This window comes from Suncus etruscus, chromosome 7 (genome assembly GCF_024139225.1).
Source record: "Suncus etruscus isolate mSunEtr1 chromosome 7, mSunEtr1.pri.cur, whole genome shotgun sequence".
NCBI classification, from domain to species: Eukaryota; Metazoa; Chordata; class Mammalia; order Eulipotyphla; family Soricidae; genus Suncus; species Suncus etruscus.
In genome coordinates, this window is record NC_064854.1 from 38,700,057 (window position 1) to 38,716,009 (window position 15,953).

At 39.4% G+C, this 15,953-nt stretch overlaps 1 protein-coding gene across 1 annotated transcript in view; it reads left to right on the plus strand.

Annotated features, from left to right (window-relative positions):
• CCNY (cyclin Y) overlaps positions 1–15,953 on the plus strand; it is a 199,297-nt gene that overhangs the window by 155,548 nt on the left and 27,796 nt on the right. Inside the window, 2 exon segments of the mRNA XM_049776665.1 lie at positions 7,700–7,800; positions 14,448–14,483. Of these exon segments, the coding sequence (XP_049632622.1) occupies positions 7,700–7,800; positions 14,448–14,483 (137 nt within the window).

A 15,953-nucleotide genomic window follows, 5' to 3' on the forward strand; every position in this document is an offset into this window, starting at 1 on the left:
CTGGAATCTGCATATCCTGCATTGAAGTCAGGATGGTGTGGAGCGTCCTCTAGTTTCACCTCACAATTAAAGGGCAGTGCAGAGAGCCCTGTCCTGTAAGCAGGTCATTGTTGTTGTCAAGTCTTCTTAGTGTTAAGGGAAGTCTCTTTTGAGCAGGTTGATGTCAGAGCAGCAGTAGGATCTTCCCTGGTAGAGGATTGCTTCCAGGTGATGTTATAAACAACCTTGGATGTTTCGTAGATAGCTTCCTGGTTCAGGGGTGAATGGAGAATGTCCATTCTTCTGAGGCCTGTGCCAGGTCATTATGTCAATGTTCAGGGTGTAAGGTCCCATTGCACTACAAGATTTGTGTGTTCCTATTTCTATAATATGTATTATTTTTAAGTAGTTTATAGTCTGTATTAAAAGCTTACTATAGTCTATGTGTTTATATACTTTAGTAGAAGAAAGTGTCCAAAATGTAGTTTATAAGTACACTAAAAATAACAAATTTTGACTTTAAAATTCTTTGAGCAACATATGAGAGTCTGTTAATTTTAACCAACTATAGCTGATATTTTCCTTAGATTTTTTTTTAAACTAATCTGTGTACTTTTCTTGAAGTCTCATTCTGTCCTATAACTACTCTTTACTATTCCATAAATACACAATTTCATCTTGAGACAAAATACCTCTTTTCCTCAACAAAATGTCTATGTCTTCTATTTGGTGAGGTGCTTATGAGGCAAGCATCTTACACTATCTCTGTGGTCCTAAAAACTTTGAGAGGTCAGGGGCAACTTCAAACTGCACAGGGCTTACTCCTGCTGGCTCTGCACACACATTACTCCTGATATACTCGGGCTACCATATGATACTGGGGATTGAACCTGAAGGTGCCCTTCCTGCTGTATTCCAACAGTGATCACTTGAAGGAAAAAATATTTTTTTAGAAGTTATAATATTGCAATGTCTATAATATTATATCATTATTATACATTAAATATTATAACAAATATTAATTTGTTATAAAAATAAAAATTACATATGCAGAGTCCTAAAAGAACTCTTGAGGAGCTCCGTAAAAATAGCTTGTTTTCCTGGTGAAAAGAGAAATACTCATGAATTAGATCTGTGTGGGATTGATTCTGGTCAAATGTACTGTTTTGTTGTTGTTGTTGTTGTTGGTTTTTTTTTTTTTTTTTTGGATTTTGGGCCACACCTGGCGTTGCTCAGGGGTTACTCCTGGCTGTCTGCTCAGAAATAGCTCCTGGCAGGCACGGGGGACCATATGGGATACCGGGATTCGAACCAACCACCTTTGGTCCTGGATTGGCTGCTTGCAAGGTAAACGCCGCTGTACTATCTCTTCGGGCCCTTTGTTGTTTTTTCAATTGTTTTTTAATCCCCACTTTGTCTCTTTTTTAAAATTTTAATTGAAGTGATCAAAATTTTTCTGGCAGTGTTAGAAAAATCTTACAATTATTTTTATAATTCAATATCAAAATAATTTTAAAAATCCAAGAAAGATGTTTTGGGTAAACTTAGGTAAGTTTTCCCGAGTACTGTTTGAAGTAAACACTGCTTTTCTATTTAGTCATTGTTTTCTGATAAAGTCAGATTACAAGGGTTCAAGAAGAGTTTGTGACACAAAAGAGGATACTGAATTATATTTATTTTTTTCTTTCTAATGATCCTTATTAACTTATTTGACTTTTTTCCTAATCCACAGTTCACACTAAGTATGAAAATGCCTAGTTCTAACATTTAGGAGAGCTCTACTTATCACTCCTCTTAGGGACAGCTTTGATATTATTGCAAAAGTAAGGCAATAATCTTTATTAAATATGGCTTTGTTTTACATCCTTTTTTTACTTAATCTTTTTTTTTAGTAAGCAGGTTTCATTGAGAACTCAAGATTTTTATAGGTTCAATAACAAATTTAGAAATATTCTAATTTAATCTTTTTCTCAGCTAAATGATTAGCATTTTAATAGCTTATTTATCAGAGAAGTTTATTTCTTTGTCTCTCTCATACATATGAACACATGCATCCTACAGTTGGTAGAGCCCAAAAAGACTTGTCATACAACCATGGCATGTAACAGACACATCTGAAAAAAAATCTGGCACACTAGGAGGAGACAGATATGAATGACGAAGAAACCACTGTCCTCTGTTGAGAGTGAGAGTCCGGGCTTGGAGAGGAATACAGCTAAGGATTAACCAATGTCAAGAATCAAGTCCTCAGTGGAGTTATCCAAAGGATCCACTGTCACTATTTCTAATTTTTCAGAGGCCTCAGGATAGAAAATTCTGAATTGCTACCCCAAGACCAAGCAATGAAATTTGAAAAGAGTCTTAAGAGATTGAATGGAAAAGGAAAAGACAGAACTTCTTGGTTTGAGAGACTAAAACTAAAAGCGATTTACCAAGATAAAAATGTTTCTTTTGGTTTAGAATCAAAAGAACTGTACTTTATGATTTGGCTACTTAGTCTCACTTTTTCTGATTAAAAAAGAACGGCTCCAATTGAATATAGTATTTTCATTTAAGGGCCATTCTCTGATCACTGTTTCACCTGACTGAAAGAAGTACAAGGGTCAAGCATTACTATATAAAAATAATTTACCTTGGCATGGGCTCTAACTTAACTGCTGAGAATGGAACCTAAGGGACTTTATTGGATTTGATAAGGCCATATTCCATAGTTTTGTTTGTTCATTTATGGTTTTTGAACCATACCTGGCGGTGCTCAGGGGTTACTTCTGAGTCTGCACTCAGAAATTGCTCCTGCCAGGCTCGACAGGGGACCATATGCCAGGGATCAAACCAGTGTCCTTCTGCATCTGCTATGTGCAAGACAAATGCCCCACCGCTGTGTTCCAGCCACAGTTATATTTATTTTTAATGTGGGCATTCACATCTAACAATGCTTGGGTTTTCTCCTAACTACTTTCAGGGATCATCCTTGGCAATGCTCAGACCATTTATGGTGCTGGGAATTGAACCAGGATCAGCCAAGTGCCAAACAAGCACCTTAACCCCTCAACACTCCCTGTCTCTAGTTTCTGTTTTTCTTTCTTTTGGGGGGGGGAGGGGCACACCCGTTTGATGCTCAGGGGTTACTCCTGGCTATGCACTCAGAAATCGCCCCTGGCTTGGGGGGACCATATGGGACGCTGGGGGATTGAACCTCCGTCCGTTCCTTGGCTAGTGCTCGCAAGGCAGACACCTTACCTCTAGCGCCACCTCACTGGCCCCAGTTCCTGTTTTTCTTAATTTCAGAATAACTAAGTAAGGAAAGGAAGCCAGGTGAATCCATTCAGTAATGATTCCTTACAGGCTTGATGAGTAGATATCCCTCCCCCCCCCATCAGAATACTTCCTCTGTTTTCCAGAACCCACTCCAGATTCATATATTATTCTGGATGTTGTATATAGATAGCAAGGACCTTGATCCCCAAATCTGTTCACTCCTTGAGATGCCAGCCACCTTTATCCTGACCAGCCAGTTCTCTGGTCCTCTGTGGCGCCATCTTTGAAACCAGCCTATCTGGGACACCCCACTCTTTCCCATCATGCAGCTGCTCGGATTGCAATTCATCTATAAGGATGACAGTCCTCAGGCCCCTAGGGACAGAGGGAATTCCAGGAGAGCCCCTGATTCTATTACTGGCAAAACCCAGGCTTACTGTTTGTTGCGCGCAAAGCCAAATATTGTCAGCACGTTTTTTTTTTTAACCAAGTAAGTTTACTTTAAGAGGTTCTTACCTGTAAAGTAAAACCCATGGGTTGTGAGATCACCCCACACACCGTATCATTAACTCCAGGCAATGGCTCTGAAAAAGCAGGGTCAAGGCCAAGAAGGAATAAGTCAAGCTAGTGAGCAAAGGATGATCATGGTGTTCATGGCCTTTTGCTTCATGCTCTCTTCCTGAGCCAAAAGCCAGAAATCCTCTTTCTTTATTAAACCAATTCCCAATAGGAGGGGGGTGAGGGAGTGGGGGAGTCGAGTAATCCAGGTGGGCTTTAACATATCAAAATACTTACAGGTAAGGGTAAGATGGGGAACACCTTTGTTTTGGGTTAATAGCTGGATGTCATGTTACACTTAACCAGGATAATAATATAGCAGCGTGTAACTTAAAGAACTGTCTCCCTTTGTACTCTGATAGGAGTTTCCAAGGGGGTGTGCATTGTGAAGGCTGTGCAAGGGACAAAGCGGTTTGTGTCCTTCCTAAAACTTCCTTCGTGTCATCGTGATTCATGCTTGTTCCAGTCCCTTTGAGAGAGACTGGATTCCTGATGTTATCATTTCTAACCTTTTGGAACTAAGTGCCTGACCACCTGGCACCATTGAGTACTGTGTAAAGGGGGGTGTGTGTGTGTCAAACTTAGTCAAAGTTTAACCAGTTGAAGAGGGAAGAATGTGGGGCTGGAGGATAGCACAGCGTTAGAATGTTTGCCTTGCATACTGTTGACCCAGGTTTGACCTCCCAGCATCCTATATGGTCGGTCCCCTGAGCCTGCCAGGAGTGATTTCTGAGCTCAGAGCTAGGATTAACCCCTGAGCATAGACAGGCGTGGCCCCCCAAACAAAAAACGAGAAGGAAAGAATGTAACTTTCTCTAGATTCAGTCAAGGGGTAACAGAAATGGTCTTGTAATGCCATTTTCTATAGGTGCTAGCTTTTCAAGATTCCTTTAATGAAACTAGAAATCTTTGTAATTTAGTACTTTTATTCAATTGAGAAATGTTTGTTTGTTTTTGTTTGCTTTTGGATCACATATAGTGGAATTCCGGAGCTGCTCCTTGCTCTGTACTCAGGAATTACTCCTGGCAGAGCTGGCAGTGCTGGGGGTGAGGGTTGGAGGGTGGGGGGGTTCTGTATAAGATGTCGGGGATCCAACCTGAGTCTGTGACATGCAAAGCAAGTGTACCTATTGTCCTCTCTCTGCAGTCCTTTAGTTTAGAAAATGTTTAAAAAACTGAGTTGGTGGGGCCAGAGAGATAGCATGGAGGTAAGGCGTTTGCCTTTCATGCAGGAGGTCATCAGTTCGAATCCCGGCGCCCCATATGGTCCCCTGTGCCTGCCAGGAGCAATTTCTGAGCCTGGAGCCAGAAATAACCCCTGAGCACTGCCGGGTGTGACCCAAAAACCACAAAAATAAATAAATAAATAAATAAATAAATAAATAAATAAATAAAAATGAGTTGGTGTGCCCCTGGCAAGTTGCATTTACCACGTCCACCCATTGTGCTGGGAGATTCAGAATAAAAACTGGGGAGATCCAGAGATCAGGACTGGCTCTTTCATGTAGCTGGCTTTGAGTTTACCCTCTGACTCTTAGGGGCTTTGCCTGCCAAGGGAGTTTCATAGGTTGGGGTGCAGAATCAGTGTTTGCTATACCTACAGGACTGCATCTCTCCTCTCTTCAACTCTGCTAATACATTTACGTAGGAAACCATTTATTCTTTGCTTTAGCCATCACATTTTAATCTTGAGGAAAGAGTTGAGACCCCTCAAGAACAGAAGTTAATTGCTGTTGTGCTTTTGTTGGTATAGTACATTATTCTACATACTTGAAAATGAATTTTATTTATTGTGTTAAACATCATACCACTTGAGGTATTTTCCCTCAACATTATGAATAGCTCTTAATAGATCTTGGGTTTTCTTGTCTTAAATATGACTTATGAGGACTGAAGAATAGAAAGATAGTTTTTTTTTTTGTTTTTTGGGCCACACCCGTTAGATGCTCAGGGGTTACTCCTGGCTACACGCTCAGAAATTGCCCCTGGCTTGGGGGGACCATATGGGACGCCGGGGGATCGAACTGTGGTCCTTTCCTTGGCTAGCGCTTGCAAGGCAGACATCTTACCTCTAGCGCCACCTCGCCGGCCCCAGAAAGATAGTTTTTAATGCTTTGGGGTCATCTTAATGAGGTGGTTGTGGTTAATGCTTGGAAAGGAAACATGCCTTTCCAAAACTGAATGGAAGTTGTAATTGGACCGTCTCAAAATTCTCGTTGTTGTTTCCTTACTCAGATGCTATATAAGAAAGAAAGCTCAAGAACTAACCATAGTTTTTTGAATTTCATGGTTGTGATTACGTTGTGCAGATCTACATACTATTTTTTGTGAAGCCCAAGCTGGGAGGTGATAATGTCTCAGGGGAACAGTGCCCCCTGTCAGTACTTTTAGGAATTGTTTTCCCCAAACAGAGTCATTTCGTTCTTTGTGAAGACTTTCTCTTGACTGTCTCACATTATTGTATATTTTATCATTTTCTTAGAGTGAAATATTATATATATATATCTTATTGAACAGTCAGAGCCTTTGTTCTCTGATTAGCCTAGCCTTCCATTAACCATGAACATTGCAGAAATCTCTTGGAGGTGGACAGAGGAGGCAGGCAATTTTATGATTCTCAGGGAAATATATTTTGGTTGCCCTAATAATATACTTATGTTTGCATAGTACAGGCAAGTGAATACTTACTAGATTATTTTAATATATATTTTTCTATTTTGAGAAAAAGTATCCAAATTAATATCTTCTGACTATATAGCCCTCATAGGTGAAGTTATCTACTCATTATTCATTTTGATGGCACCAATATATAGTTTAAAGTCTAGTGTATTTTTGTTTTGCTTTGGGGCCACATCCGGCAGTGCTTTGGGGTTACTCCTGGATCTCAGGAATTACTCCTGGCAGTTCTTGAGGAACATATAGGATGCATAGGATTGATCCTGGGTCGGCTATGTGCAAGGCAAGTACCCTACCTGCTGTACTATCTCTCTGGCTCCAAGTGGTGGTATTTTTATTTCAATAATACTTTTAGAAGTATTTGAACATTAGTCCTAATATTCTCCAAAAAATTAAAAATTTTTACTGTTGTAAACAATCAAAGCATAAGATTATACAGCATCTGGGGCTGGAGTGGATAGCACAATGGTAAAACGTTTGCTTTGCACACAGCCAACCTGGGACAAACCTGGGTTCGATCCCCGGCATCCCATATGGTCCCCAAAGCCTGCCAGAAGAGATTTCTGAAGAACCAGAAGTAACCCAGAGCACTGCCAGGTGTGGCCCCAAAACAAAAGATTATACAGCATCTAATTTGAAGTTTATCTATTGGATATAGCTTGTTAAGTGTCATAATTTTCTCTAAAATGTCTCTAAATCTCTCTAAAATATTCCCTCTCAGAGGAATTCTTTTCTTTGTAACTTTACCTCCTGAAGTTCAAGTAGATTGACTAGGAGATTATAAATTAATGTTGCCTCCATTTACCCTGGAACCCAAATCAGCTCTACCCAAACAGAAAATGGAGACAGTTTTTGTCTTGTCTTGTGCGTATAACCAGATGACTCGAGGGCTTTATTTATATAATAGTGAGTTTGCTTCATCCAGGCCCCAAACAAGTGATTTGTGTGGACTCCTATTCGGAAACACACTCCTTCATGCTTGATTTTGCTTGAGTGTACTATTCTCCTGATGGAAGGAGATTGGGGACCAGAAGAATAAGTGGCCTTTCTTATGCAAAAACCAGTGATTTTTTTTTTCTTTGTGTAAAAAAGTGTGTTTGTACTGTTCTTGCTGGTAGTTTTGCTATTTCTTGCTAAGACATTTCAGTCTGATTTTAAGGGAATCCTATTTCTTTGTAGAACTTTGAATGCCGTTTAACAGTCATGTGTTGTTGCTTTTGTTTTCTAGCACCCTCCAGGACAGATATCAAGGAAATACAGCTCCTGCTCCACTATTTTCTTAGATGACAGCACAGTCAGTCAACCAAACCTCAAGTATACGATTAAATGGTGGGTGTGTTGAGCTTTGCATCACTGTTTTTTCTACTCTTTAACTTGATTGCTAACTGGTTGGTGTGGTATCTGCAGAGGTAAGAGGGGGCAGCAGGAGGCCATTGGCTATTAAGGAAATCACTGAAAACTGAATTTGGTAGTTCAGATGTGGACTGTTTCAGGTTATTTGGGCATACTGCTATTTGCTTTACAAAATCCCATTTTAAGTTACTTAGAATATAGGCTGAATCATTTAAAATTTTTGATTAGACACTTTGGGATAAAGCCATCCTAATGTATATCTAATACTTCACTTTCTAAACTAGATGGGGCTCCATGATTGCAGTTCCTAGTTAAAGGTATGGGCATAAGATAGTCTTATCTGGTGGAAATGTGCTTTGAATTGAGCAATTTGAATTCTGATATTAGTTTTCTAACAAATAGGAAAGGTTTAGTACATACCTTGCTTTTGTAGCTTTATTTTTCTCTCTCTGGGTTTTGGGCCATACCTGACATTACTCAGGGGTCACTCCTAGCTCTGGATTCAGGAATTATTCCTGGTAGTGCTCAGGGGACCATATTAGATGTCAGAGATCAAACTGGGTTGTCTGCATGCAAGGCAAACATCTTACCCACTGTACTCTTATCTGGCCCCTTGTAGACTTATTTTAAAGTAGGGATTAAGTAAGGGAAGTAGGGATTAAGTAAGTGGAATCTTTTGTTGAAACTCAGGGGGTTTTACTTTTTTGTTTAAAATAAAAAAGGAGATAGCATTGATTTTTTTTGTTAATTCCCTGTTGGTATAGAAACAACCCATGGTAGAGGGTCTTGATATTTCATAGTTCATGGTTATCAGCTCAACAGTGAAGATTCATAATATTACTTAATCATAAGTATAGTAACAGCAATTCATAGTAGCATGAGATTGTTTTAATTCCTAAATAAGAAGTATCCTGCTGTTACATTGGACCAGGCTTTCTGAGTTTGATTCTCATGATGGATAGTCTCTTGTGACCATTAAAATGTCAGCTTTGCGGTGTAGATGGAAGATGGAGAACCTTTAGGAATACTCTGAGGGAGACGACTCTCTCTATGTAAAGGTGAATGTCTTTGACCCCTGTACAGCAATGTGGTTACCCTACACCTTAACTTACATGCTGTTTAAGGGAGCGGTAAATGACAGCAGCTGCAGCAGAGAAAAGTGTATTTCTCATAATTTTATAGTGTGGGACCTTGACTGAGTCTCTTCCTGTCCTTCTGCCAAGTTCACAGCTAGAAATTGAAATGTAGTATTTCTGGGAAGAATTTTCTAGAGGAGTTGTGAAGAAAAGGGAGACCTCTGAAAATCTGTAAATTATGTAGCTGTTGGCATCTGCCACAGCCCCACAGAGTACAGAGGGATGCTGCTAAGTGCCTGCAGTCCTGGAATCCTCTCCAGAGGCATAAGCAAGCCATTGACCAAAGGGTACCTACACTCAGAGCTGGCTGGACCTCTCATGATTGATACATGGATCTAACTCCGTTGCCCAGCACTTTACCCTTGTGTGACTTAATGCTGCTGTCTCTGTGTCAGATGTCAGGGCTTCCGGGTTGCTTCAGCAACCCTGGTGGGGGACCTGACTTGTGGAACTGTTCATCAGGGTGTCCAAACAGTTACAGATACTGCCCTGCTGAAACCTCCAGACAAGCTCTCAAGATCCAATTGGAGGAGATTTGCGGGTAGTCATACTTCCAGAACTCCATACATATTCAGAAAAAATGCACAAGTTTGCCTTTTTTGAAAAAAAATTGCCTCTGATTGTGACAATAAGAACTTAAGAGTCCTACGGAAATCTGAGGGATAACTTATGAAACTAATGCCAAGTATGGGGTTTATATATATAAAGGTTTGTATTTATATGTGGACCTAAGTTGGCAGCATCTCCTATATAAGCCTGCATTTCTAGCCCTGGCTTTTTTTTTTTTTTTTTTTTTTTTTTTTGGTTTTTGGGTCACACCCGGCAGTGCTCAGGGGCTACTCCTGGCTGTCTGCTCAGAAATCGCTCCTGACAGGAACAGGGGACCATATGGGACGCCGGGATTCGAACCAACCACCTTAGGTTCTGGATCGGCTGCTTGCTAGGCAAACGCTGCTGTTCTAGCCCTTGCTTTTACATAGTGGCTTATAGGTTACTCTGATGTTGAAGTCTCATCCACAGCTCTGATTAAATCTAACTCATTTTAGCCCTGGGACCCAGGCTTTTTAATCTCCCTCGAAGGTTTAAATAAGCAACTAAGGTTTAGGGCTGGTAATACAAAGGATTCTTGGTCTCACCAGTTGTTTTGAAACTTGAAGCTATGGTTTAATATTAGGAGAGAAAAGAAGGGCCAGTTCTGGTGAGCTGAATCAGAGAAAAAGTCACTGTGGACACTGACTTCCTGATCCAGAGGCATTTTCTCCACACTCCCACACATTTGCAATTCCTTTGGTCAAAACTTTCCTTGTTTTATGAAGTGCCTCCCTGGGGCTGAGCCACAGGGTTTGTATGCAGAGCTCCAGGTTCCCCTGAGCACAATTGGGAGTCCTCCTGTGTACTGCCAGGTGTGGCCCCAGACCAAACTGTACTCTTACTTTGTGGTGAGATTTATATAAAGGCAGAGATGGGGGAGCTTTGCACTTTTAAAATTTATATAGTACTATTAGCAAAGTTGGAAAGATAATGTTTTTATATTTTATTTGGCCATAAGGGCCCGGTGGTACAGGTTGCATTCTTATTCAATGCATGAAGAAAAATAGGTTGTGATAGGTAAAGAAACTCTTGTGAAAGGATCCAGTTTTGAACACTGACCACACAGGTTACTCTCATTTCCAGGCCAGGGATAACTTTCCTGACACTCAATCGCTCTCATTGGAAACAAGAACCATTTTCTTTCTCAATCAAAAAAAAAAAAATTAAGCTAAACACAGCTCCAAATCTACTCAGTGAAACATTTCAGTTAAGCCTGACATTCGATTAGAAAAGCAATCATCACAGCATGACTATTAAATGAATAAAACAGCAACCCCCCTTTTATTTCCCAGAGGCAGCATGGTAGAATAGCAGAAGGGCATAAAACCTTGGCATTTGGTGTCTGAACCTGAATCTTCTCATTAAAGTAGAATTAGTAACACCTATTTTCTACTGCTAAGATATATGAAAAGCACATTGAAAATTGTAGATGTATATTATTATTATTACTGTTTTTTTGGGCCAGACCCAGTGACACTCAGGACTTACTCCTGGCTGTGCACTCAGAAATTGCTCCAGGCTTGGGGGACCATATGGGATGCCAGAGGATCCTACTGCTGCACCACTGCTCTGGCCCATGTCTTCTTAAATTCTAAAGCCTCAGTCACAATTTCTTCACCAGCGAGGTGCTTTTCAAGATTTTAGGGGAAAGAGACTATGTTGATACTACTTTATTTAAGCTGTGATTACTGCTCCATTTTTATCCATGAGTGCTTACTTTAACACTAGGCTGAAGTTATTTTGAAGGAATGGCTTTAGAGAAATTTTCCAGAATTGTTGACTGTGATAGAATGAGATGAACTGTCTTCATGGTAAGTTGTAAGTAGACATTCAGCTGCTTGGTATCCCTGGTACATACCCCAGTAACTGAATGGTGGCAGCTGAACAAATGGAAATGTGGAACACTGAGCCCCTCTGCCTTTACATTACTACTCTAGATGGTAGTTTCAGAACACAATTGAATCCCAACCAGCTACTTCCATGAAACTGAAAAAAAAAAAAATAATGTTTGGCTTCCATAAAGGTGAAAGTGAGTGAAGAAGTAGTGAAAGAGAAATAGCTACTAAAAGTAGAAACTTAATTTTTTTAAATGGCCAGTCTGTTCAGCTGAAGAAACCATCATCAGAACAAAAAAGCCAACTTATCAAATGTGAGGCGCCTTTATCATACAGCTTAATTGCCAGAAGAACAAAACGACCCAATTGAAAATCCTATTCTTAGCTTCTACTTTATAAGCATTTCTCCAAAATGACATAAATGACTGGCAGGACAACAGAAAAGGTATTCACTGTCAGTTCTTTTTAGAGAAATGCAAGTTAAAATCACATTGAGATATTACTGCACTTCTATTAGAATGACTATCAAAAGGACCAAGAATACATTGGTGTTGATGTGGATGTAAAAAATGGGAACCCTCATATTCTTATTAGTGATGCTGTAAATTGATGTAGGCACTATTGAAAATAGTATAGTGGGGCCGGGAAGGTGGCGCTAGAGGTAAGGTGTCTGCCTTACAAGCGCTAGCCAAGGAACGGACCGTGGTTCGATCCCCTGGTGTCCCATATGGTCCCCCCAAGCCAGGGGCGATTTCTGAGCACATAGCCAGGAGTAACCCCTGAGCGTCAAACGGGTGTGGCCCAAAAACCAAAAAAAGAAAATAGTATAGTGATAAAAAAAATAAATAATATAGGGGCCGGAGTGTTAGCACAGTGGGTACACAATAGGTAGGGCATTTGCCTTGCATGTGACCGACCTGGGTTTGATCTCCAGCATCCCATATGGTTCCTGAGCCTACCAGGAGTAATTTCTGAGTGCAGAGCCAGAAGTCGCCTCTGAACAACACTGGGTGTGGCCCCCAAACCAAAATAAATAAGAATATGAATACTGTATGATCCAGTTATTCCACTTCTGGTTATTTACGTAAGGAGCCTGAGACCACTTTATTTGAAAAGATTTTTGTTTTTGTGTTTTGTTTTTGGGCCACACCCGGCGGTGCTCAGGGGTTACTCCTGGCTGTCTGCTCAGAAATAGCTCCTGGCAGGCTCGGGGGACCATATGGGATGCTGGGATTCGAACCAACCACCTTAGGTCCTGGGTTGGCTGCTTGCAAGGCAAACACCGCTGTGCTATCTCTCCAGCCCCAAAGATTTTTAATGTACCTGTATGTTCACTGTTCACTGCAGCATTATTTACAATAACCAAGATAAGGAAACAATGTTAGTGTCCAGTCACAGTTGAATAGACCAAAGTGATATGTATGCCTTGACTACCAAAGTATTTGAAAAACAGAAAGTTGAAATGTTGCATCTGTGTCAACATGGGTTAATTTGGAATGTACTGTATATGAACTAAGTCTGACAGAGCATGAAGTATAAAGAAGCAAGGAAATGAGCAAGTAAACCAAAGCAAAATTTTAGCTCCAGAGAACAGAGTTGATCAGGAGTCACCTTGTCACCCTCAGGTGGTCATTAAAATGAAGAGAATTAAGGGTTGAGAGAAATAGGTCTTTTAATGATGACGGCAACTAAAGGGTTTGTGGTGATGATGTTAGCAAATATGCAGTTAATGGATTTTAATACATACCTGAATCTTACATGTTGGATGAAAGTGTTACCTCAATAAAAATTGTATTGTAAAGAAACAACATAAAAAAATCCTGCCCAAAAAAATCTCAATATTTTTCCTAAGTGGGAACATTTTTCAAAAATGTGCCAGTGACGATAAGTAAAAAAGATCTTAAATGGGAATTAAGCAGTTATCAGTTTTTGTTTTTTGTTTTTGAAAAATGCAGTCTACCTTAGGTTGAAAAAGTTTGGGGAGGCTATAATTATTCATATCTTTAGGGTGCAATAATTTTAGTTCTAGGAAGTTTTCTTCTGGAAGTCATAGGTTGCACAAATATATCTCTGCCATTTAAAATTACTTTGAAGGATAATTATTGCTAAGGAAAAAGTGTTAACAGAAATGTAGGATGAAAATATGTTTTCCTGTTACAAGTTATAGATAAAAATGGATATGTATGTATTTCATGTTAAGAGTGGTCAACTTTGGTCAAATGGATTTAACTTAAAATATGTATAATGTTAATATAACACTTTTACACTCAAAGAAGCTTTTTAATGCAGGGGAAGGGGAAAAGTATAAATTTAGGTTTTACAAATGAAAAATAAAGCTTCAAGGTCGTGTTACAAATAAAGTTACAGAATTTTTTCAGCAAATAAGTGGATAAGTTAGGCATAGTGATAGGAGGCTACTGGTTTAAAAGGAAAAATGCAAACTACTGTGGGTGATTTGCCTGTCATTTTTCTTGTTATAAAGAACCACAGTTTTAAAATAGTAGGCCTCAAGTTGGAAATTTTAAAGGTATTTAATTTGTGCCATGTTTCGCAACGTTACCTGTATATTACAAAGAAAGCAAGCTTAAAATTATTTAGAAAAAAAGACATTTGTTTCTGAATATCACTTGAAGTTTTGGTGTTTCTAGAAGTGATTTAATAATTGCCAGGAAAATGTTTGAGATTACCATATTTTCTGGCGTATTAGATGACCCTTCAACCCATGAAAAACTTCCTAAAAGTCGGGAGTCATATTATATGCTGGTATACGGCATGCTGAAACTTGTTCCAGCTTCAAGGACGAGTGATCCGCACCCCTCTTACTTTTAAGAAGTAACTTACTTTTAAGACTTTTAGGAAGTTTCTCATGGGTTGAAGGGTCGTCTTATATGCCGGCAACTTTTAAGTATGCATTTTTTTTTTACCAGCATTCTGAATTAAATAGGAATGCTAAAACAGATCACAAGACTTTCATGTAAATACTTACAATTAAAATGTCAAGTAATATATAGTATACTAAATATACCAATGAAAAACTGAACTTTTGCATTTTATTTTACAGTGTAGCTCTTGCAATATATTATCACATCAAAAACAGGTATGTAAATGCATCAGTATTGTATTAAAACCACATTTTCTCTTGATTTGCTTATTTTTTCCTATTATGTTTTAGTTGCCTCAACTTTTTAATAATATATTTTTTTTTTATTCAGGTAAGTACTACAGTGCTTCTGAGTCAGAGGAAGTCAGATTGGATTTCTGTGTAGAAAGCCAACAAAAGAGTAGAAAACTGCATGTTAAGATTCAGCCTCTTTATTCTCTCTTGGTATAATCTGCTTAAACATTCTTTTATTTTAGTACAGTTTAGTTTTGGGGCCACACCTGGTGATGCTCAGAGTTACCCCTGGCTAGGCGCTCAGAAATTGCTCCTGGCTCAGAGAACCATATGGGACGCCGGGGATCGAACCCAGGTCCATTCTGGGCAGCTGCATGCAAGGCAAACACCCTACTGCTTGTGTCACGGCTCCGGCCCCCATTTTATTTTTATATAGGAACTATACCTTATTGTGTTAAGGGCCCGGACAGGGCATTTGGTGATGTTGTACTGTTCCGGACCTTGCACATGCTAAGTGTGCTCTGTCATGCCAGCTAGCTAAATCATCTTTATAAGTAGCATTTTTAAAAATTCACGTTATTTTCTTGGAGTCCACATCAGGTACCACTCAGGATCTCTTTCCGTCTCTGAGTGGAGACACTCCTGGTCATTCAGGAATCTGCTGCGCTTGAGCTCAGCACTCGATTTAGGTGCACTGTCTTCCCAGAATTACTATGGGCAGCTTTAACATGGAAAATGCCTGTCGTCGTCTTTTTTCATACACAGGAATGTTGGTGTACCTTTTTAGATGAAATATTTTAATGTAAAAGAAGTTCTCTGATTACAATCTGAAGATAGAGTTTAGTTACAGAAAAACCATTTTTTGAAACTTCCCCATAAACATCTTATTTCATCACAAAACATGCAGAAGTACATTGACATTTAATGTCAAGGCTTTTGTTTTAAGTGTGGAGATTTGACTGAAATACCAACATCCTTTAAAATCCATATCTGTATGTCATCGTTTCCTTTTTAAACATTTTTGATTGGAGTACCCTTCCAAATGTTGCTATGGAAGACCAAGGGTTATTCTTGACCAACTATGCCAGTGGTTCAATGCCTAACACTGGCACTGCTGTAAGGTGACCAGGTGTGCCAGAGATCTTGACAGAGGTCAAGTACCTTCTCCCTGACTGCTGTACTATTTCTTGACCGTGTGCTTTAATCAAAGACAACTTCAGGACTCTTGCAAAATTAATCTGAGGTTAGGACCTTTCACATTTGACTATATCTTATCCAAGCAAATTGATTTTAGTGTTTCCCTTTGGATTTTTCCAACTCTTCCTTCTTCCTTTTCCTAAGTGCAAACTTTCATTGCAGTAGGATTTTATCAATTAATGTGATTAAGTTTTATGAGTCTAAAAGTGGCTGCAGCTGGTGAGAACCAGTTGTAGGATCAGACTCATGATTAGC